The sequence below is a fragment of the Barbatula barbatula genome, assembly GCF_947034865.1.
Source record: "Barbatula barbatula genome assembly, chromosome: 6".
Lineage (NCBI taxonomy): Eukaryota > Metazoa > Chordata > Actinopteri > Cypriniformes > Nemacheilidae > Barbatula > Barbatula barbatula.
In genome coordinates, this window is record NC_136765.1 from 23974992 (window position 1) to 23998486 (window position 23495).

Sequence of the window (23495 nt, forward strand, 5' to 3'; positions counted from 1 at the left end):
GTGGGTGTGTATGTACATGAAACGGATGTACACGATTCGTGCATGTCTTGCTGTTTACTGGGCCAGAGGTCCCAATAAGCCTTGACAGAGGAGAGCTGGTGTCTCCGTGAGCCTCGGACTCTGTAACTATGAGAGACAGGTGTGCAGCAGACCCTTGGCCCCGCTGCGGCCCGCAACGGCCCATCGCTGGGAAGAGAGGTGGCCGCCCCCCTCCCCGCAGCCATTTATCTCAATTTCAGTCTGCCTGGCGTTCCCGGATCAAACAGCACTTAAACTAAATAACCCAGCTGGAATTTACTCGCACGCTCATCAGCTGAGATATATAACCATACCTCACAGTGACCGGATCCGACAGCCACTGCATCTGTTATACAGTATCACTTAACATCAAAGCTTCTAATCCAAATTAAAGCGAGGAAGTAAAAATAAGACTAAACCTACTTGGATGGTTTTAATGTGCTGTGTTTTCGTACCGTAAGTGTGAGGAGTTCATGACTTTTTTAAGAGAAATTGTGTATGCTTAAAAGTAAAGCTTTAAAGGGATCGTTCGCCCAAAAATAAAAATTCTGTCATCATTTATTCCCCCTCATGTCATGTCAACAGTCCGGTTTGGGTGCAAGAAACCTTGACTAACATTATAAGTGCAAATGAAAAAAAGAATCTAACAATAAAGCCCATTTTAATAATTCCCAGGCTTTTGAATCATGCGTCTCTTTAATGGACAGCCAGGGCATATGATGCCAGCGGGCTGGAGTGGTGATGCTGTTGGCATTGTGCTTTTGTTCCCTGGAACGCTTTCAAAGAGGGATGAAAAGGTGAAAATCTATTTAGTGCCTCTACGCCGTACCTAAAGCGTCAAAGCGTGAACACAATGCCAGCCGACCCCATGCATGTCAGAAGAGAGACGTAAATGCAGGAAGAAAGCGCAGCTGATGAGAGAAAGCACGCCAGGCGTTATGGGTACAGGCAGGTAGTGCATCAGAAGCCGAGGGTGGTTGTGCTAATAGTTCTAAATACACCCCTTGATGAGCTATTAGAAGAGGCTTTTTATGAATGTGATAAATAAATCCTCTTTAGTCAGTGTGACAGTAATCCCAGAACCCTGTGCCTCCATTCCTCACCGATCCATCAAGCGGCGCGGCACATAATCAGCGCGGCATATTTCTCAAGTGCGTTTCCATACGCTCTACAAAGGCTTCCTCAAACGCACTTCGTTTATAGCGCTCCGCGTATCTCGGGAAACTTGCGAGCCTGCCCCGGTCTCGGAGGAATACGGCAAACTCCACTTCCCACGATGCCTTGTTTTATCTTCACAGGCTCGAAATCAGCGAGGGGCTTCCGACACAATAAAGGCACTTCTGCAACTACAAAGGGGGGCATCATTTATCAGAGCTATAAGCAATACGGCTCGGCTTACTAAACCCATTTTATATTGGATTTCTGTTACCGTGGCATAATTTATTTGCGCTGCTTCGGCTCAGAAGCAAAAATACTTGTTTTTGATCAATTAAGTACGTCTTGGCGAAATGTGAGGGGAAATGCTCACCGGGGCTTTCGCACGCAATATAAAATATACTTCTACCGCAAATCAGACCGGCAAGGAATCATGCGATTGAGTTGTGTTGGTCGGCCTTTGTGACAGGTTCTCTGATTGGAGGCTGATTGGAGCGCACCTGATGCTCGTCACGGCTGTTATTTAAACCTGGTACAAGAGTTTATCGTGGCGGATGCTCATCTGTTACCGGAGCAGTTTTGCCAGAGCCACGTTCAAACCATAGTTTAACATTTGCAATTTAGTTATATTTCATATTGATTGTGGTTATCAATAGGTTATAGATTTATTTGATTATTGTCTCCCTTTATGTTATATCTTTGAGCCGGTGTAACATATGGGGGCTCATCCTGGATTTTTGTGTGTCTCCTGGGTTGAGTTCACTGCCGCGGTGTTGGTTCCGGGCTATTGGTTCGGTTCTATACCAGCGGTATTTGGGTGCTTCAAAGGGTTTGACCCTTGGGAGCGCACGAAGACTAGTGATAGTTAGTTAGAGCGTTTTGTTAAGGTTAGGGGGAGGTGGAGAAATTGTGCACAGACTTGAACCGTAAGAATTTCCTGGGCTGAATCGTGAGGTGAAGGATACGTAGGTTGAATCAATCGTGGGATTAATTTGTGCAAGTTTGATGACATCATTGGAAGATTTTCATAAAACTTCAAATTTGTTATTAAATTTGTGTTAAGAAAAAAAGCTCTGGGAGATTGTGGAACGTTATGAATTGAGTGGCATTGATAAATGGTTAAGAAAAGATGAGGCTAGGGAAGTAATAAGAAATAAATTGGGCGGATTTGATTGATAATGTCGAAAGAAGTAATAGCTGTAGCTTTCATTTCTATCCTTATTAATATTATTGGAAAAAACACTGTTATTGTTACTTGTTATTCTTACATCTTCTGAATCAGAAACTACTATACTAGACCAAAATAGATACTCGGCTATGTTGATACTGACAGCAAAACACATATTCACTACATTCACTTCTCTTGCAAAATGCTGAAAACTGTAGTAACTATGGTATTTTGGCACAAACTGTTTCTAAGTAAGCCTTCACAATACAAACTATGCAATGTCGTGTATGTATGCGTGTGCAATGTGATGACTAATATTCATTGAATTCATGATGCTTTGCAACAAAACGCATTGTGAAAATAAACTGGCATTTGTGCATCAGATCTACGGTCTCTACTGGGACATGGGAGAAGGGATGGATTACCATGGCGATGAGGTATGTTGTTGCCCTCCAAGCTGGAGTGTCTTGGGCCTAGTGGCAGAGCAGGAACTGGCATTAGCAGACCTCTCCCAGTATGGCTCGCTGTGGAGAAACGTGGAAAAGCTCTTAACGTCATCAGCCCCTGACCCATCCCATAATACACTGCTAAAAAAAAAAAACAAGTCAAGCATGATTACCAAGAATTCAAAGCAATCATATCTACAACTTTGTCGTGAAACATTTGACTCAACATGATAATGAAAAAGAAGAAAAGAAGTGACAAGTGACATTGGAATAGATCAATCAAATGAGCACATAAACAACACATTTAAACGATGAAATGACATTAGATTAGACATCGAAATATGTAATGGTGTGCAAGGTTCATGATGCACATAGCAAAATTGAGGACTTCTGAAAAGACGAAACATCAAATGCATCAGAAAATGAACTTTCTCTGGAGGTCAGGATTTTTAACTATATTTATGTTTAAGAGTAATTGACTAACAAAACTGCATAAATTACTTGAGAGTGTTGGGTTGCATGCTGTACGTCTGACAAATTTGATCTCTTAAAGCCGCTAGAGTGTTTATTGACAGATTTTGGGAAAAACAGTCATTTAACACGCACAAATTTTCTGAGTTATTGATTCGGGCCGACGCGATTGGCTCGTCTCCGCCGTGATGCGCTGCAGATAATGGGTGGCGTTCTTCTAATTGCTCGGCATAAACGCCCTCGTTCGCGCATTTATCTGTGGCACTCAAACGCTAAAGAGCTGTTATTTGTTAAGGGCTCTTCACGAATCTCGTTAAACACTGGAGGTTGCCGGAGGATGAATGGGGAGGAATTGAAAGGCGAGGTTTCAACGGCGATATCAGACGATACCGATGCCGGCGTGTTCTGCTCTCTATCTCCTCTAGATTGATGCATCGCAATTTACAAACTTCTGCCGGCCACAATTCATTTAGCACAATAAATTCCCCGCAGGTGTGGAGCGCGCAGCCATTCCACAGCCACTGAATGAAAACGCCTACACACGCTCCAACACACACACACACACACACACACACATAACGTCTCCACGGCCCAATGTAGACCCATTTTGATTTTGTTTCATGGCTGTAAAAGGAACTGTATATTGCGGACAGCGGCAGAAGATTTGGTCCATTTTTCAAAGCCGACTATGTTTCCCCAACAGCACACATTCTCTTTAAAAAAGACCATGTTGGGAAAACTAATCCCCATCTGGTGCATAGTACTCTATAAAATGCTCAGACGTGGCCTTTCGTTGATTTCCAGGGAATCGGCGATATGATTGAGAAGGTGTCAGTTTTGTAAGCAGGGCTCCGGGTGCACGTGCAAACAGCGGCACCGCTGACCCTGACGTCGTTTCTGATCGTGTCTGACTCCCTTTCTGCTAAATCCAGGCCCTGTGCGGCTGTCTTACAATCCTGAAGACTGGAAATTGCCGTATGCTGGATATTACAGCTACAGTATATGGCAGAAATGTCCATTTAAGAAATGCTTTTATCCAAAGCAACATGAAGAGTGTGGAAACCAATAACACGATTCATCACCATAAAAACACTTTGTCTTCCATAATATTGAAATAAGAAATTCTGATGCATATACATGTATGTATTTGTCATACACTCATCATAGAAATCATCTAAATCTTCGTTCGCCACTTAATTCATGTAGACAACATATTTATCATAGATTGCTCGATAACATCAACAATTTTTGACACAACAAGAGTAAAACAAATCTTAATGCTTAAATGAATACTTTTAACCAAAAGCAACTCCTATCATAATCTTGATGATTCATTTCATTCATCGTGCAGCCCTACTGGATAGCAACGCCTGCCGGTTTGGCCGGAGCGTTCACAGAGTCAACAGCATGAGCAATGTAATACAAACCCCAGAGTTTTCATCTTCTGCTCTGTGAGTTTGCAACAGCATCAGAGGATTATTATCCAACAGGATGGTACCATGTCAGAACAGAGTGTCCCGTGCCAAAAGGGCTGGCAGAGAGACACAGAGACTGAAAAAAATGATATTCCTCCATCTCTAATATTCTGAAGGTGTTCCTAACATTCTTTCACCAAGAAAAGCAACTGCAGAAGGCCGGTGCTGGATCACACAGACCCTCGGTACGCAACCAAGAGTGTGTCAATCAAACGCAGGAAACGCTTCACACGCCTGTCATAACCCCGCAAAATAACACCTTATTTTCCCAGCGCTGTGTAAACGGAAGAGTCCGGGGAGACGGGGGAAAGACAGAAGACAGAATATGATGAGATATCAAACATGGAGATTTTCTATGAGGAAATCTACCAGGGAATGAAAAACTACAACGAACTGCATGAAAGCAACAAGGCTTAAATTAAACCTGACCGAATATGAATTCCTAAATCTCTAAAATGTATAACCTGAATTTGGAAACAAGCATTTGCAAAATGCATAAATGTAATACACTGCAGCTAAGGAAAGGCACTGGAATCAAACTCTGGTTTGGACCAATAACTGCACCAAGTAATAAAGACACATCACTGATAGACGGACAGACACATTTGTAGAAATTCTCTGACTAACAATTGGTCTGCCTGTTTAAAAACACCTCCCAAAGTTCCCTGGCATGTTTATTAAGCTGCGATATTGACCGCCGGATCGGGCGACGGAGCCGCGAGGCGTGATTTACTGAAGCTTTTATTGATGTCATCTGGTGGAGTGGGGTGACTGACATTTACAGGTAAATTCCTCCACGCAAGAGTCCATTACTATAACGCATAACCCATCCACGGATCCTCGATCACGCGGTGACCGCAACCCGGCACAATAAATCTGCCGTGCGGGGGGCGATGGCTCTGACCGTCGCGTTAACCTCGCGTTCACGAAGAAAAAGATGGATTTGTCTGCTTGGACAAAGTGAACGTAAAAGTGACACAGAAAACTCACAGTTAAAGCTGTCTGAAACGTCTCTCCTCATCACTGTAAAAGTGTTTTTCGTAAATTTTTTGTGGTCACAATTTTGCATTTACCGGGTTCAGACATGGCTCATCCGATCAGATTATAAAATCTACTGTAACTGACTGTATAGACCACTTTGGATGACATAAACAGCGCTGGTCGAGAAGAACTTCCCGTTTCAGTTTTTTAACACTGCACAAACGCTTGAACAAAATACAACCAACAGATTTAAAATGTTAAACATATGTCTTTAAGATTTAATTATATGCGTAAGATGAAATAATATTAATACACGCACACACACACACACACACACACACACAGGTTAGGCGTCTTTCTTTCACACCCTCATCTCAATTCAAACACAAAGATACACACAGATTTCTATAGCATGTACGTTAGTAAAAATGTATGACACTGTCTTCTAAAGTGTGCATGTGTGTTTGAGCGAGCGAGAGAGAGAGAGAGAGAGAGAGAGACAGCCCTACTGTTCAAGTTCTGCTCCGCAAATAAATTATTGAAAACTGTCTGCTACACCACATCAAACCGACAGCAACACAGAGAAATTCACTACGGTACAGGGACAAGAGTACCATCGTATCACACACACACACTTAAAAAGCACAGACTGCTGTTCCACTCATTCCAGCTCCTAACACTACCTTAAAATGAAAATTCTGTCATCATTTACGCATCCTCTTGTCATTACGTTTATTACTTTCTTTCGCAGAACACAAAAGAAGATATTTTGAAGAGAGTTGGAAACCGAACAGCACTGGACCCCATTCACTTCTATTGTATGGACACAAAACCAATGCAAGTGAATGAGGTCCAGCTAACAACATTCTTCTAAATATCTCCTTTTGTGTTCTGCTGAAGAAAAACAGTCATACAGGTTTGAATTGACAGAGTGTGAGTAAATGATGACAGAATATTTATTTTTGGGTGAACTTTCACTTTAAGAATAAGCATCACTTACTAAACAACATCTTCTAACCGAGATGACACTGTGCTAATCACAAAACAATAGCTTGCAGGAACATACAGCATGACTACAACAGTCTACTTCAAAAACGACTCTTGCAGATGGATTGAATGAATCTGTTACACATCAGTCGTACGGAATAATCCAATCCACCGCTTTTGCATCGCTAACACAATCCAACCAAAACTAGACCAAGTAAAACTAACCAACAAACAAACAAGTAAAGAGAGTGCACGTGTATAACTTTGAATGACAGACAGCTGCAGACCTCTGTGGAGATCCCGCGTGCCTGCTAATGATGTTCCTTCATCTACAATTTTCATTTCTTGGAAAAATATTTGTATAATAGTCCCATATTTTTACAGTCGACGCGCAAGAATAAGTCATTATGAGCCCATTGATAAGTGCTGCCCTATAAGTCTGTTCTCACCCGTAACCCCAGGCCTCAAAGCTGCGGTCGGCCCCGCGCCAACACTCCGCTAAAGAGACTGCGAGCTTTCAGCGGGCGGAATCAAATCCCAGCCAGTGTTTTAGTTCACATTAGGTGAATGACACTCACGCATATGCTTTGCTGAAAGTGCCAGAGGAGAAATGTGAATGATTCAGATGAGTGTGTGTCAGTGTGGGCGAATAGTGAGACTGCCGTACCCTCTGCAGGAGTCGAGATTGAGTCTCTCCTGTAGGCTATAACCGGTAACATCTCTGATGTCATAAACTTGAGTGAGACACTAATGATGCCAATTTATTCACGGCTCTTACTTTATCACTACGCACTTGTTCCTTATGGCCGACTGCGCTTTCCAACAGCAGTCGCGTCGGGAGGAAGTCACACTACGCTGCACAGGTAGTCCAGCTTCATACATTAGGTTGTACAGTTAGAACTTAATAAAAAACAATGCTGAGTTTTGATGTGACGTGCTGAATGTGCCCATTTAAATTGGTCAGCTTATCATAATTAAATACATTTTAAATAGATACAAAATTTCAAGTAAATTTTAAAATAAAATGTAGAAGTTGAGCCATCTGTATGATTGCCCTAAAATAACCTGTGGTGAATGGCGACAGAGAGGACAAAAGTCTAAATTGCTAAACATTTTAATGATTAAGTTAACAAAGTATATGGGGAGCCGAGGAGATGACGTGTTTTTGTATGCAAAACCCGGAAGCAAGTTAGCATTTTAGGACTTCATGATCATCGCTCCAAGTCTTATTCTATGACATAAAACACACCAACTATAATGCGCTTTTGATTTTTTTAAACACTTACTGTGTCTTTAAAACGGCGGTTGCTAACAAGTTGCTAAAAGCTACTACTTTTCTTTGGCAGGGGCGCATGAAAAGCTTAAAAATAATGCAACATGGGCACAGATCTCTTAAAACGTAGATGTGGATATGTTCACGGAGTAATGTCTTACCAGGGAACACATTATTAATAAAGTCGTAAAGAGATGTCGGAGGATTGGTGGTGGTGACGATGAAATCGACCTTAAGTGTAGTCTGTTTATAGCATCGTGTTAGCTTTTTACTTTTTTCTGCAGGTTTTATTTCGGCTTCAAAAGTTACAAATGTTGTGCTAATTTGTAAAGATTCTCTTGATAGACAAAACATCGTAAACCTTTTTTCACACAGAGCTTATTTTGGGTAAATGTTGGGGAAAAATGCATAGGCTTTAGGTGGGTTGTTCCAAATCTGTATACATGTCTTTGTTCTGTTGAACACAAAAGAAGATTTTTGAAGAATGTAGGACAGCAAAGAGTTCTACGGCTCTTTTGACTACCGCTTTAATTTTTCCTACTATGGTAATCAATGGGGTCCTAGAACTGTTTGGTTACAAGCATTCGTCCAAATATCATTCTCTGTTTTCCATACAAAGACATTTATACATGTTTGGAACAAATAGAGTTTGAGTAATTGTATCAAAATTGTCATTTTTGGGTAAATTAATTCAAAATGAAAAAGAAAACTACATAAAGCTATTAAATATCTAAACTTTTTTTCTAAAACAAGTGGTCTATTTGCTAATGGAACACATCTCCATAACAAGACTCTTTGGCGTTCTTGTACGTCCCAAAGGGGGGTTCCAAAGGAAGAACTGAAATGATGGATAGAACAGATCGGATGACTGTGATTCACTGTTCTGTCACCTGAAGCGGGACTGACCTTCATCTCTCCCCAATCAGCCTATTTACTCAGCATCAACGCCTCTCTTTCACTGGAGTGCTTCAAATGATCAGTGCCATTATTCAAAAAAGACAGCGGTGATGCTACGAGATAGCTCTCGAACCCAGTTCCGTCAGCTCTTAGAGTGCATTTTCAGCACGGCAGACTCTGACGGAGTATTCACCCGCCACTAACATCGCAAAAATTACACCCCCTCAGGAAAACGGCTTTTCGTTCTCCACAACTTCGCGAGCAACAGAGCTTAGCGTTTAATTAATTAAACCTAAACTGCTGACTTTGCCTGCGATTGGTCACAGCTCTTCCTTTTTGTCTTTTTCCCACCAGCCTTGTTTTTTCTGAGCTTTCCAACAGAAGCTTTAATAAATCCTACACTAAATAAAACAGCGAAACGCAACCCGGAGGACGAGGCAAAGCGGAGAACGGGCTAAATTCCTGCAGGCTTTTGGAAGTGTTCGGGTCATGGGCAGCAGTGTTCAATTAAGCCTCCGGCTATTTGCGTGTGTACAGTGGCGGTCTCTCCTAACGTTCTCCATTATGTCTACAGTTCTCGCTGTCATATTTGATTTGCCGCACGGTGAAGTGGGTGGGGGGACGGGGTGGTGGCTTGAATCAGAGAGATTGTCAGTCACGACGGGAGAGAACGAGCAAGCGAGAGATACACAGAGTGAGAGAGAGAGGTTGAAAGGAGCGGCGACAGAGCAACGAAGATCTGCGCAGAGGGAGTCCGCATACGCTTTCGTCTCTGAAATAACTTCCAAATGCCTAGCCGCCGCGAGCCTCCACCATTGTGTTGGCGCACCGCGGCATCTGCATCCTATTAATAAGAGCAAAAGAATCGCAATTACACTCCATTACTTTAGAAAAGCGGCGAAAGTAATTGATAGACTGGAACTCGGCCAAATAGCTGCTGCTCCAATTAGAGGATCATCTTCTCCTGCTTTGTGCGAATATTTGAGGGCAAACATCTCGGGCCGTTTGCATGAGGTGTCATTTTGCTGCCAATGATTACAGAGTATAGGAAGTCTTTGCCCACCCAAAGTAAAACATCTGGGGATGTTTTTCCATATATTATGTATGTATTTATGCATTACCGTGTTTATGCATGTCAATCCTGGCGAGATGGTTTCACCTGGAAATATCTGAGTCAAGCCAGTCAGAACCATTCCTGCATTCATATTTATGCATATACGACGCATTCCCCCCAAAAAGCAACACGGTGTTATCGCATTCAACAATCTAATTTTCATGATATGCAGTATGCTTTATAAGAGGAAAGAATGCATCGCCAGGTTCAAATGACAAGCTAACAAGCTTGAACAAGCCGGTGTTGTTGAGGACGATTTCTGCGAGATAATACAATAGAAATGCAACAGAACGACATCCCACAAATAAACACAAATGTAATGATTTAGTTTAAACATTTCATAAAATTATTTAATTTAGAAACGATGAATTGCATTGAAAAAAAACTAGGGGAAATTGCCCTAAGTGTACTTAATTTAAGTACGCTTTCATAATGTTCTTTAAGTGCTCTCTTAATCTTGTACTTAATATACAAAGAAATATCGTTTTTTTGGTACTTCTGTTTATGGTGGCTCAAAGAGCACAGTTAAGTCAATTTAGAACTTATCTAAAAATACTTTTTTTGTATATCAAGTACAAAATTAGTGCGTAAAAATACAGAATATTTTAAGTGGGTTATCGAGCACTTTTCACAAGCCAATATTTGACGAGCCAAAATGCAACGTTTCAGCGTCTTCCTGCAACGACGTGTCAATCTGATCATGTGCATGTCAATATTAATGCGCTTGTTAAAACGCAAGCATAATTTAAATATTGCTTTCCTCCTAATAAGAACAAACTTAAATATTAAAAATCAATTCAAATCAATCATTCTATAGCAAAGTCAAACAAAACCGATCGCATATACAGTATAATTGTCTGACAAAAAATGCAAAGACTAAAAAAAAAAGAAAATACATTTTAAAAGCGTTAAATCATTCTTCAAGTTTCAATATGATATCTGTTTGGTCCTTTTGACACCTGACACAGAAGAATGGATTGAAATAAGAAAAATAAGCCTTGCTATCATATCTTTCAATATCAGACAGATTTAGATCAAGGGCAAGCTGAAACTGACTGATATTGATACAGTGATCGATCGATACAGTGATCGATCACTACCAACTGTTCCAAAACTATCGAGATGTCTAATATGGTTTTCAAGCCAGATGCATTTTGTCTTAAGACGATCAACATCTCCATTATTCTCTTAAGCATCTTACTTGCACATACCTACTTTTTAGCATTAAAATACCATCAGAAACTAAATAAGACTAAAGTAAGGAGTTTAAAGCATTGACAGATTAATCTCATTTAACACAGTTACTGGAAAGTGCTGACAACAAACAACTGAAATTTATCTTGTGTAGAAACAAATGCATTTAAGATGACGCTCGATCGGGCTCAGCAGAATCACGCTAGTCTAAGCTCAACAACAGGACTGGCTTCTCGTTCTCTCCACCCTTTCAAGACAACCATCACCACTTATTCATCCGAGGTCGACCGTCTCCATCCGCCCTACAGCAGAAGCTAGATTTTCAAAATATGCAGCCCGGTCAGAATTCCGCTTTAATTGTGGATTACGGTGCGGAAAAACGAAGCAGAGAGGATTTAGGTAGAAAGAGAGACAGAAAGACAGAAGCAGACGGGTTAAAGCCCTTGGCAGCGACGTATGCAAACACGGCGATTCCACGAAGCTGACAGCCGCTTTGATAATATATGATATTTTGTTGGCTCTCCTCGAAACGAGACGCGGGATCAAGAAAAACAAAACTCGCATGACATTCGCACTCACTCTGTTAATGTGTGATAGAGCTCCGTCTTGCACGAACTCTTTGAAACCTAATTTCCTCACAATTATGTAACTCCCTGGCGCGGTGACGTGCAAGCGCGCACCCTTTGGGCTATTAACAAACCTCTGCATGTTTGATCTTTGACACCTCAAATCATGTTTTAACCGCTAAACGGCGCAGCTGCAATCAATTAGCGGCGGCGCGCTTCCTCCAGCTGATAGCGAGGGAATGCTTTTGCGTTTGGCAGGCGGCGCTCTCCCTCTGCTGAGGGGTGGAGCTGGTCTCTAATGGGACCCAGCAGTCACGCGTGCCCATTCCCAAGAGTTTGCACGTGCAAGCGTGTGTGTGCGCTCAGGGCAGCTAAAGATGCTCTGAGACAAGAGGAGAAAGATCCGGCCCCAGCGTCTCACCGTGTTGACATTGTGATGAGGTAGGTCGGTGGGATTCTGACAGCCGGTCCGGAGAGACTGCGGCAAGGAGAGGCCCGATCTGGGCTCAGACGATTAAACCTCTAAACTTAGACAAAGGGACCTTATCGTTCACGGCTGTTATCTTCATGAGTTTCTGCAATGGACAGCGAGCTAACGGGGAAACATACTGTATAGACAGAGTAACACAACACAACTTGCTTTAAGGACAACAGACACTTGCATCGCTTTGCATTCATGTGTTTGTACGTACAGCTTGTTGTTCGCCTTAAACACGCTCCTAAAGAAATCTATTCCTCTGGAAGACAATGTACACTACATCAGCTGTGTGTTCTGCATGCTAAACTATACAACTCATAACTATAGCGAGCTGTTTAGAGAAGCTACAGATCACAGCGGAGATCTCTTCCAATAGAAGACGTTTTAAACATTCAGCAAAACCCTGAAAAGTTTCTGTGTCAGTCAATAAAGGAAACACTTTGGTACACGGCGCCACTAAATAAGAGTGTTATAATGCTGCCTGAAAGTTGCTGCAAGGTTTCTTATGTATGCAAGTTTTAAATACGTAATTATTGGGGCTTTTCAATGAAATCAACAATTTCATAAATCTTTCCCTATAATTCGACTCTTGACAAACACAGAACGTTTTTCGCACATGCACAAGAATAAAAAGAGGAAAACGATGTGCATTAGGTGTGATTGATGCTTTGTTTTATTCCTCTCGCGATGACACAAAGAATGATGGGAAATGTAGTTATTTCGTGCACACGCCTGTCACTTCATAAACCATCGAAATAATATCTTCAGACAAGCTTTATGGATGAAATTCATCTTTATTGAATTTGAAAGCTTTATTGTGTATCAAAGTACACAAAACGCTGAGAAGCTGAATTATACATTTCAAACTGAACCGAGTTCACAGTTTGCTTTTAGCTCTTGGAAAGTCCAAACTTTAAGACAACCAACATTACAGGTGCTTTATAAGATCAGCATAATTGCTTTTACTAAAGGCATTAGTTAAATGACATATTTCATAAATAATCCACCGATTAAATGTAATTTCTTAAATAACTATGAAAACACCTTTATGAGCACAGCTATATGAAAGAAAAATGGTTATGACCGGCTATTAATTTTATTATGTGTTATGTGCTATAAAATGCAAGCAAACGTGTTGAACAGATGTTAAAATTCTATAACTGACAGCAATGGCGACAGAGGCTTATGCATCCCAATCATTTTGTAACCATTTCTGCAATTTAAATAAAATCAATTAAAAAAAATATATTCTCTATAATAAAGCTATAATCTATTCTAATTATATACAAACAATGGGCCATTCTTGTCAGTCAATGACCCAATAGCTCTTCCATACATACCCAAACAAACTTCGATCTGTCATAACGCTTTCAAGACATGCTGTAAAAATGCTGTTTCTGAAAACTTTCTATCAACACTCTCCAAGGGGCCATATCTACACAGATATGTAAATACGCTCCTGATGACTTCAATTAGAAGGCTAAATAAATGTACCGCTTCATACCGTAATGACATCCTACAACAGTATAAACACTATAAATCAAGTTAAATGTGAGACGTCTCACAAACAAGGGACATATATTTCACCCAGCAGGACATTACAGTCATACGTTTTCTTGTATAAAGACATCCACTCAACCGATTCATATTTATAGTTTTAAAAAAGAAGGCCCGTCGTCCAACAGTCAGACAACTCAAGGTTCAAGTGACATTCCTAAACAAAGAAGAGACGACTTGGCCGTGAAGTGACGGGAAGGCCACGCGGGCACCGACGATTAGATTGTACGTTTTCATTGCCGCGCCGTCCACTAAAAATCGCTCCGAGTTCGTCTCTCTCACTTCTCTCCTCCGCCCGCTCGCAATGAACTATTTAACCTCTTCACACAGAAGCCTCTGCTTTTCTTTACCGTTCCTTTAAAGGTTCCCCCTCATTCTTTCTGTAATTTAGTGAATATTTTTAATGCGTTTTTTAAGTAAAGTCAAACTTAATATTCATCCGGTGCTTATCACTGTTTCTGTGCAAAGCAGGCCATAAATATTAATGAGGAGTTTGGTGTGGACCTGAAAGAGCCTGCTACGCATCGTCTTTCTCTGTTAAGAAAGGGGGGTTTATCACAAATAAAAACCCCTGGGTAATTTTTCACAGAAATAATTGCCCTGCATGTGGTAAATGGTGTTATTTTCTGGTATTTAAAACTTTGGCAGGGCTCCCCGTGTAATGATTTGCTGGCTGCAGTAAGCACTGGCAGTGAGACGGGCCGAGCAGCCGACGGAGTGAGAAGAGCTAAACTAACTGTGGCCGCTCGACTGGAAGCGTTCAGGATGGGAATAAAACACGGGGACGGTGGTCTGCGGCAGTGCTGCTTCTAACTGGTGCTGGTTTAAGTGCTAAATCGTTGGTACGGCGTTCTCTTGTTTGGAGAAAAGACCAAGACCGGATTATTATTCAATAGAAAATGACCTGCTTTACAATATTACATTTTAAATGAATTCAAAATCTAAAGCCTTTTCTAAGCTCATTATGAATTATTTCTCAGCTACAAAGCAAAAGGAAATAAATTGAAAATAGGGAAAAATAAGGGGGCAGATACATGATAGCTACGTGCAGATACATAATACATTTTCAACATTTTGCAAATGTGCATGTCACAATATGCATAATAAAAGTTTGCAATAACTGAATTAAATAGATAAAAAATATATTTATAGACCTTAAAAAGTGATGAACAAAATGTAAAACCTTTTTTATTTATATTTTATTATAGGCCTATTACATATATGTATATAATTTATTTATTTATTTATATGTTTCTTTTTAAAATTAATTATATTTTTTACATTTCAAGTTTTTAAGAATAAATGTATATGTGACAAATAAAATCTTGAATTCAATTGAAAGTAAATCATTAGAGTATCACATGTCACGTTTTTTCTTCCATATCACACCAAAAATAATTTCCTTTTATAATCTTCACATGTATTTGACCAAATACGTCTTTTTTGTTGTCCATGCCGTTTGATATTGACTTCTCTGCAACAAAAAAAGTAAACCCAAAGACACAAAATGACATATAATGAACGTTATCCAAGTTTCCAAGTGAGGGTACTAATGTTTCAGCAAAAGACAAGCTGCATTAGCATTACAGGAACTACAGATAAAACGGGCGCGTGCCAGACAGATGACAGCAGAGCCTTTTACTCAGGTGGCCAAACTGATGCCAGGACGAGACTCATTACAGCATTTGTCGGCACTGGCGTTCTTGCTTGGACTCTTTACAAAATACGCCGTCCAGATCACGCATAGAATCTCCACTTGGCTGAAGGCCCTGTTGAACATCACACCCGAGAGAGAGACACCAGATGACCTTGAGTGAATGTCACTGTAAAACGCTGAGGAAATTAATACAGGACGACGCATAGAAACAGCTGCTTGAATTCGGTGGTCCGGACGCATGTCTCTCATCACGCGGCTCTTGAATTAAAGCAAATGTGATTCTAATCGCAATTAGTCTGCAAGTATTAAAATTTTGCCCCGTCCGTCCTCCAATCTACACTTTTGGTCAAACCGCCAATTTGCTCCTGATTGAAGATCGCGATCTCCAGTCACGGCGAAGCACTTATGTTGGGCAAACACTGATTCAGCTGCAAACCTCCCCAAACTCTGAGAATCAGATGATTAGAGCGGGTGGGCTCCATCGGGGTCTCTCTCTCGAGCTTTATCTCGCTGACCCTGCTGATTTTCATTAAAGATATCAGTAAAATTGTTGTTTTGAAATGAAAAGTCCAAGTGCTTGGCACACAGTGCGAGTTTAATTTCCTGTTGTTTCGCAGGCTTTCAGGGAAAACAAGAGTGTTGATGGGCGAGACGGGCCTCCTGTTATCAGGTGACACAAAACGCCGGGAGGAATGTGATGGACTCGCTTCTTCCAAGCTTCGCTGAATCTATGAGGGACTTTTCATCCAAAAATTTTCATTCTTTTACCCTAATTTCTTTCCAAACCTGTATGACTTTATTTCTTCTGCTGAACACGAAAGAAGATATTTTGAAGAATGCTGAAATCCAAACAACATTGAACCCCATTGACTTCCATTGACACATTTCTCAAAATACCTTCTTTTGTGTTCCACACTGTCATATACAGGTTTTGACTGACATGAGGGTGAATAAATGATTTAAGTACAGAAACAGCTGTCGAGTAAAAACTCCTCTGCAATTTCGTACAAACACCTATGTTTCTATGGTATATCATAGTTTATTATGTTTCTTCCTCGTCTCAGTATGGAGGTAAAACTAACATACAGCTCTTAGCTTATAATATATTCATAACTTTTTTGTTAAAGCTGCAATCTGTAAGGTTAAAACTAAACAAAAATCACTTATTGAGCAAGTACGTGACAACCAAAATAACTTATGTTTAAACAGAGATGGCGATAGAGAGGCACAAAGTTAGATAATGCAGCTTTAATAAAAGAGTCTGGAAAAGCTTTGTACAACAAACTATCTCACTTTCTTACACCGCTCGGTCACCTGAAAGAATTCTTGTCTCTCGCTTCAACTTCAGCGCAGTTCACATAAGTAAATTAAACCTGAAGAAAACCGAAGGCAACCGTCGACAATGACATCCACATTGTACTTTGACCAGGAAATGGACACATCCGACCGTCTGCGGCTCTGGACCCCGGCGTGCAGATTTAACCGGCCTGTAATGTACATACTAATTAGCGGCGAGGCAGAGGAATCCTGGCTAGCATGTTAAATCTGCGACATGACAGAATAATTTGACTCCTTAAAAGGATTATGCAAATTAGCCCTCATGACAGCATAAGAAGAATAAAAAAAGGTGACAGATAATTTATACATAATACACCTTCCCTGGATATCTGCAGGCAATGCACATGGGCAAGAGGCAATTCCATCACCAGCCTACCTTAAAAGCGTGTTTATTTGTCATCTAGTTATAAAACAGACAGGCTGTCATTATTTCATTTGTAAATCAAGCTTTGCCTTCTTTAACGCCGGGTGACATACGGGTGTGAGGTGCGTGGCCTACTTTTGTACCTTTATGCATGTGAAACCTCAAATACCATAAAAATAATTAATAGTTATTTTTCATTTTGCATCTTTGTCACAGACGTTTCGCGTTAAACTCCAAAGGGAAAATATACACAATTATTGTCATGCTGCATGTGCATGGCATTAGTATATAGCTATAAAACGAATGCGGAGAGCATCATTTTTGTGGAATTTGAGAAATGTATATTGTCGTCTGATCTGAACACGTTATTGAGATGAAACAGGAGACTGAAGTCAAAATTAGCTTTCTATTTAATTCCTGTCTAACAGAAACACCTGATACAGAAAGATTAGATTTTTGTTGAGATAAAATGAGGTTCTTTCGGCGTTCACATTCTGCAGATTTTACTGCGCAGAGTGAAGAATCCACAGCCCGTGTGATGTTTCCGCAGCTCCAACGAACTGTCGGCACCCATTAGAGCGTTGTGTTCTTCCTCCTGACATACATTACCTCACATTTTAACATACTCATCAAGATTTATATAATTTGTTACAAGTAAGTCAAATCTATACAAAGAAAACTGCAAGTTATGGTTAGAGGCAGGGTAGTAAATTGTTCCATTTTTGCAGGTAATCTAAATGCAAACTAGAAGCAACTTATCATGAGAATGGATTTCCCACCATCTGGTCAAATAACAGGGGATTTGTCTAGTGGCAAGCAAAGAATGGAATGATGGGAGAAAGATTAGCAAGCAAGTCCTACAGTTGGCTAAAATGTATTTTGTGCAAACAAGAACAGATGACGCCTTAACAATTACACCTGTCAAAAACACCAGAAAGCAATCCATCTCTCGCAGCTCGCCTGAAAGCGCGCTACTTCATAGCAAAATGATTTTTTTAAACAATTGTCGGCAAACGTTTTGATACATGACAAGCCGGGAAGTCGCATTTTTCTTTCATGCGCAACCAAACCCAACCTGGTACGACAAACGCAAGGGGGTGACGCGCGCGGCCGTGTGGTTTACCCGTCCTGGATGTATTTTCAGATCAAAGCCAAGCAGAAATACCTTCGCCTCTTTTACCGATGGCCTTCTGGCCCGTGAAATGCCCCTATATGTGTGATCGCAATGACTACCGGCCCCAATCAAAGCGCGACTGTATTTATCCGTCTCATGTTGTCAAGAAAAACTGTACTAGATGTGGTATTCTCCTCACGCAGGCTTCTGGATTAAAAACAGTATTGAAAGCATGTTTGTGTAAAAAAAGAACCCAGAAACGTTGTACAAGTAAACATAATTACGTTCCCCTCCGTGCTTTGGCTTTTAGCTGCATTGGAGCATCGTCTTCCCTGTGTTAGAAGGCCAGAGGACAGGAGTAATTGATTTGCTGTATACAGACAGAATGTCATATTAGCTGATGGATATATATCTGGAGGCTCACTGTGTATATCTGCAAAATACATGAGCAGGTTTTTTGGTGTAAAGTTCTGGAGAAACGCCAGTGGTGAACTGAAACGAAAAAAGTGCAGTGCTGCCTCTGGAAGGGAAATGTTTTCATATTTCTTAGCTAAGAGCAGTGTGAAAACGCTTTACGAAATCTGTGTCATTCATCATTAATGTCAGCAGGAGGACGGAGGCTTTCTAATGACGGCTAATGAGTAAATCATGCTGTACTCCGGTCCAGTTTGTGACCTCTGACTTTTGCAGTCCGCAATAAAATTGGGACAGATATGAATTTAAGGATGTACAGTCGACATTCCTAATCACTTCGGCATAAAATGTGTCCACATAAAAAATCTTTAACTAAAAAAGCTTCCATTAATCCATTTCAGAGAAATATGTGGTAATTATCTCTATTTAACTTTAATGTTGTTGAGCCTAAAGCAGCTCTTTGGGGAAGTCATTTACTGCGATGCTCCCTGACATCATTTACATACGCTCGGAAAAGTGAAGGGATTTCTTAGTCTTAATTTAAGACGCGTCACAAGACATTTAACATATTAATCTATGTTTGCAATCTAGGTCTTGTGGTCTTTGAATAGTGAATCCTGTCATCATTTATTCACTCTCATATTAAAACCTGTATAACTCTTTCTTCCGTGGAACACAAAAGAACATATTTTTCTTTTACAATGGTTTCCAACGTTCTCCATAATATCATCTTTTGTGTTCTGCAGAAGAAAGCAAATAAAGTTTGGAATGACATGAGGATGAACAAATTATGCGAATCTTCATTGCGAAAATTGAACTATTCCTTTAATGTGTTTACGCTCATAAAAAAGAGAGAGAATCCAATCATTTCAACAGGAATTGAAATAATAATGTTATCATATATTTATTTATTCAAAATAATCTTTAGGCTAATTTGGCACATGCGCATCACCTCCTATTCATTTCCGTCCAAGAGATCGCTCTCTTCTTCCTTACCCTGTCTCTCACACAGCATCTCCTCTGACTAATGTCCATCGCTCAACTGACAGATAGCCCTGGTTAATAAAGTGGAAAATAGGAACATTAGCCCTTTAAGAACAACCGCTATCACACAGTCCGATCTGCCCTTCAAACTTTTACAGCTGGCATCTCTGGCCTGCTCCATTTCATCTACAAGCTGCATCTATAACAACCCATTTGCCGATGTGCATTCGTACCGGATGAGGCATAGGCCCCGAGCCAGCCAGGCCTGTCAAAAGTGCTTATTTACAGGGGTAGGAGCGCAGGAACGGAGCTAGCGCGATGATCAATAATGAAGGGAATTTGTCCTTTCATGTAATGCGCAATTATTACCAAAGCCAAGGTGAACCTCTCGCTCGCAGTAAGAGCCGAGGCACCTTTTCCACGTCAATGCGGGCTTGTTTTATTCGCGGGCCCCGCTGTTCAAACCAATTGCGCTCTGACAGGGGAGCGGCAATCAGGGTCAGAGCGCAGGTCAGAGGGAAAGATATAGCGTATCGATTTCTCCGCAGGAGCGGAACCGGAGCTCGGCGCGGCAGGAGGTGGACTGGAGAACCCTACGGCTCTGACTTCATTTCAATCAAAAACCGAGGGGTCGGGGGTCGAGCACGTTTCACTCCCTATCGTGATGAATTGGCCTGTGCCGGGTTCAAACGGGTGACCCGCGGCAGCGGGCCTCAGAGGACGGGACGTAAGAACATAGATTATGCTAGCGGTAAGCAGGTCACCGTCTATAGTTCCATGAAGAGAGAAATAAACATTTATACTCTGGTTCCCTTCGAAGAACTATACCAGATATGAAATATAACTTCACAGCGTAACCATGAGGGTAAAGTCTTTCGAGAGATGAAAACCTTGTGCTTCTCTGATTTAATATATTTTCCCCTCAGAATCAGCGTGCTGTGGTAAATATGATGTCATTGTTTGCATGCCTCCATTTTGCTAACTTTGAAGTTTTCCTCTGGTATTAAATGGAAATTTGCTATCCCGCTTTTTCACTATACAGTATTTGTGTAGTTGGTTTTAAGCATCAAACAGATGTTTCTACAGTTAGCTTTTAGTTTTTAGTCACGCTTGTAGTGTCAAGCGGTTTTATTGTCATGTTTTGAAAAATGCTGCAAAAATTAAGTAGAAAAATTTTAATTATCAGATTTCAAAGCAATTTATCATCCTTAATATTTCTGACGTATATATAATAATAATAATAATCCAGATTAGAGATTTCATTGAGCAAAATATGTGGTGTTCGACTAGAATGCAAAAAATTTGGCTTTAAGATTTCTAAATATTATATAATAATCATTATTTTATTCCAGATTAGTTTAATATGAAAATAAAAAAGTATAAATAAAATTGGCAAAAATGATGGTGTTTATAATCAGACTAAAAAGCAAACCATCATTCCTTGAGATTTGCTAAATAATATATAACAATATTCCAGATCAAAGACTTGAAAATCCTGTGATGCAAACTTCACGATTCAGTATGTTACCACAATTACAATATCATAATCGAATCTGAAACTGCAATAAACCTGCAAGAGAAACAGAATCTAAACTAAACAAACCACTAATCGGCTGACATCTCCATCCATGCAAGCTTTCAAAATAAAGCGAGGATTGACACCCTGCACAAGCCAAAACGAGAGGTGCACAGCCCATCTTTACTGTTCAGCTGTGTACACGCACTACAGATTATTCTGAAACCATGTGAAATTACACCGCAGACAGAACTCATAATTCAGACTAGAAATGCCGACGATCTGAGGGTCTTTCCCATCAGCTGCTCGAGAGAGGTGTTTGCCATTCCTGCCCGCAATTACCCAGCATGCAATATTCACTCGGGACGCCCGCAGACCCTGACGGATTATGCAGCTGTGTGCGGGATCCGACATCTCAGCGAGCAGGTGAATGAGGTCTGACTTCACATTTTTATTTGTTCTCAGCGCTTTAACCTCATTTACTGTAAGAGAAGGGGGTCGGAGGTCATATTACACCACATCAACATATGCTTGATATCTTATGCAGCAGCTCTGCTCTATTACTGTAGGACCGCTCGACACCGGTTACACACAGCCACCATCTCTAATGCATTTCTACATACACTATACAACTGGCCGAATGACAACCAAATACAAATATGTCCAGAATAATAACGAATATATTATAAGTATTACTAATAAATGTTTTCTTGCAGGCTACTCTACAGACATCGCATTTAGATTTTTATGTCATTTGAGAATAACTGTATGAGTTTTTCAATGTACGTTCAAAAAGATCACATAAATATTGCCGACGATTAGATTTTCGATTCTTTATAGACATTTTCATGGTTTTTCAAATCACGATTTTTAAATTCTCAAATGTTGCCAGATTTTCCGTGACAGTGGAAACCCTGTCGAATATGTTCACTCGCATAATCTTTTCTCGAAATACAATAACTTCTCAACCTCTGCGAACACTTTATTTCTGCTGACTAATACAGTGTTGGTGAGGGAAAATACTATTAACCAATAATAGTATTATTCAGACCCAAAGGGGTGTACACAGAATGTTCTTGTGTTCAAGTACACCAGAATACCATTGTAAGCTTGACTACAACTCAATCCACAGTTCAATCAAATCTAAATACAAAAATATATTTACATGCGACGTTGGCGGATCCAAATGATTTTATCCAAAGCGACTTGGGATCAAACCCATGCCCATTCAGAAACACTGTATATAAAATATTTCACTCCTAAATACAATCACATTATGTGAAACGGGTTCAATTCTGTAATGTTTCATGTTGTCTTTAAGCACCGAGGTGAACTGCAGATCTGCTGGGTTATTTACTGTATATGTCGAAGTTTCGCCGTTTGATGTCTGAGAATAAATCGCATCGTGTTGCCTGCCAAACTAAACGGTTTGTTCCATGAGCGCGCACACTGGGGGCAGATGTTGGGGATGAGAGATAAATGAGTCTGATGGTGTTTAGAGTGCGAGGAAGATGAGAATGAGAGAAAGAGGGGGAGGAAAGAGAGCAAGCAAACAAGTGCACTTGGCAAGGGAAGGTCGGCAAGGGCCCAAAAGGAGGCTGGAGAAGAGTGTTCCAGAAACAACAGAAAGAAAAAGAAAAAGACCCGGCCAGTGGATCCAGACGTCTACTACAAGAGAGGAAGGGAAACAAAAGGCACTCATCTTGAAACGCTGTTGACTGTAAATACGTCCAGATGCTATTTAAAAACGCTGTGTGTCTCTTAAATGCACAGCTCAACCAAAAATGAAAATTCCGTCATCCTTTATTCACCCTCATGTGGTTCAAACCCGAATGACATTTTTAAACACGAAATAAATGTCCATACAATGGAAGTCAATGGAGGCCAATGTTGTTTGGTTACCAACATTCCTCAAAATATCTTCTTTTGTGTTCCACACATCAAAGAAAACACCCACAGACTACAATCCAATAGCAAAGCAAAAACCTGCCTGCCAAGGCCGTGTAGGCTATTTACAATTTACAGTAGCAATAAAAACCTCTCTTACCAGACCACAAGCTGCTTTTTAATTTTCCCTCGCTCTGAGGCTGGAGTTCACATTTACAGTAGTGAATTCCCAACCCTGGCCAGCAGATTCACTTTACTCAAAAGCAATCATATGGGTCGGGCTCTTCGAGTGAATAAACAGCTCACAGGTACTTTGCAGTCTGTCAGAAAAGGTTTGCCATTGAACCACAGGCCCCAGTGAGAGCTCAGTCGTCTTGTGATCTACCGATAACTAAAAAATAAGTAAGAGCTTATTACAATTTAAAATTATATTACATTCAG

The 23495-nt window shown here is 40.6% G+C and overlaps 1 protein-coding gene across 1 annotated transcript in view; it reads right to left on the minus strand.

Annotated features, from left to right (window-relative positions):
• The window catches only part of npas3 (neuronal PAS domain protein 3), a gene marked incomplete at its 3' end in the record, with an annotated part of 208956 nt that overhangs the window by 160802 nt on the left and 24659 nt on the right, over positions 1–23495 (minus strand). Inside the window, exon 2 of the mRNA XM_079459342.1 lies at positions 2767–2865. Coding sequence (XP_079315468.1) covers positions 2767–2865 — 99 coding nt within the window. The remainder of the gene's footprint in view (positions 1–2766; positions 2866–23495) is intronic.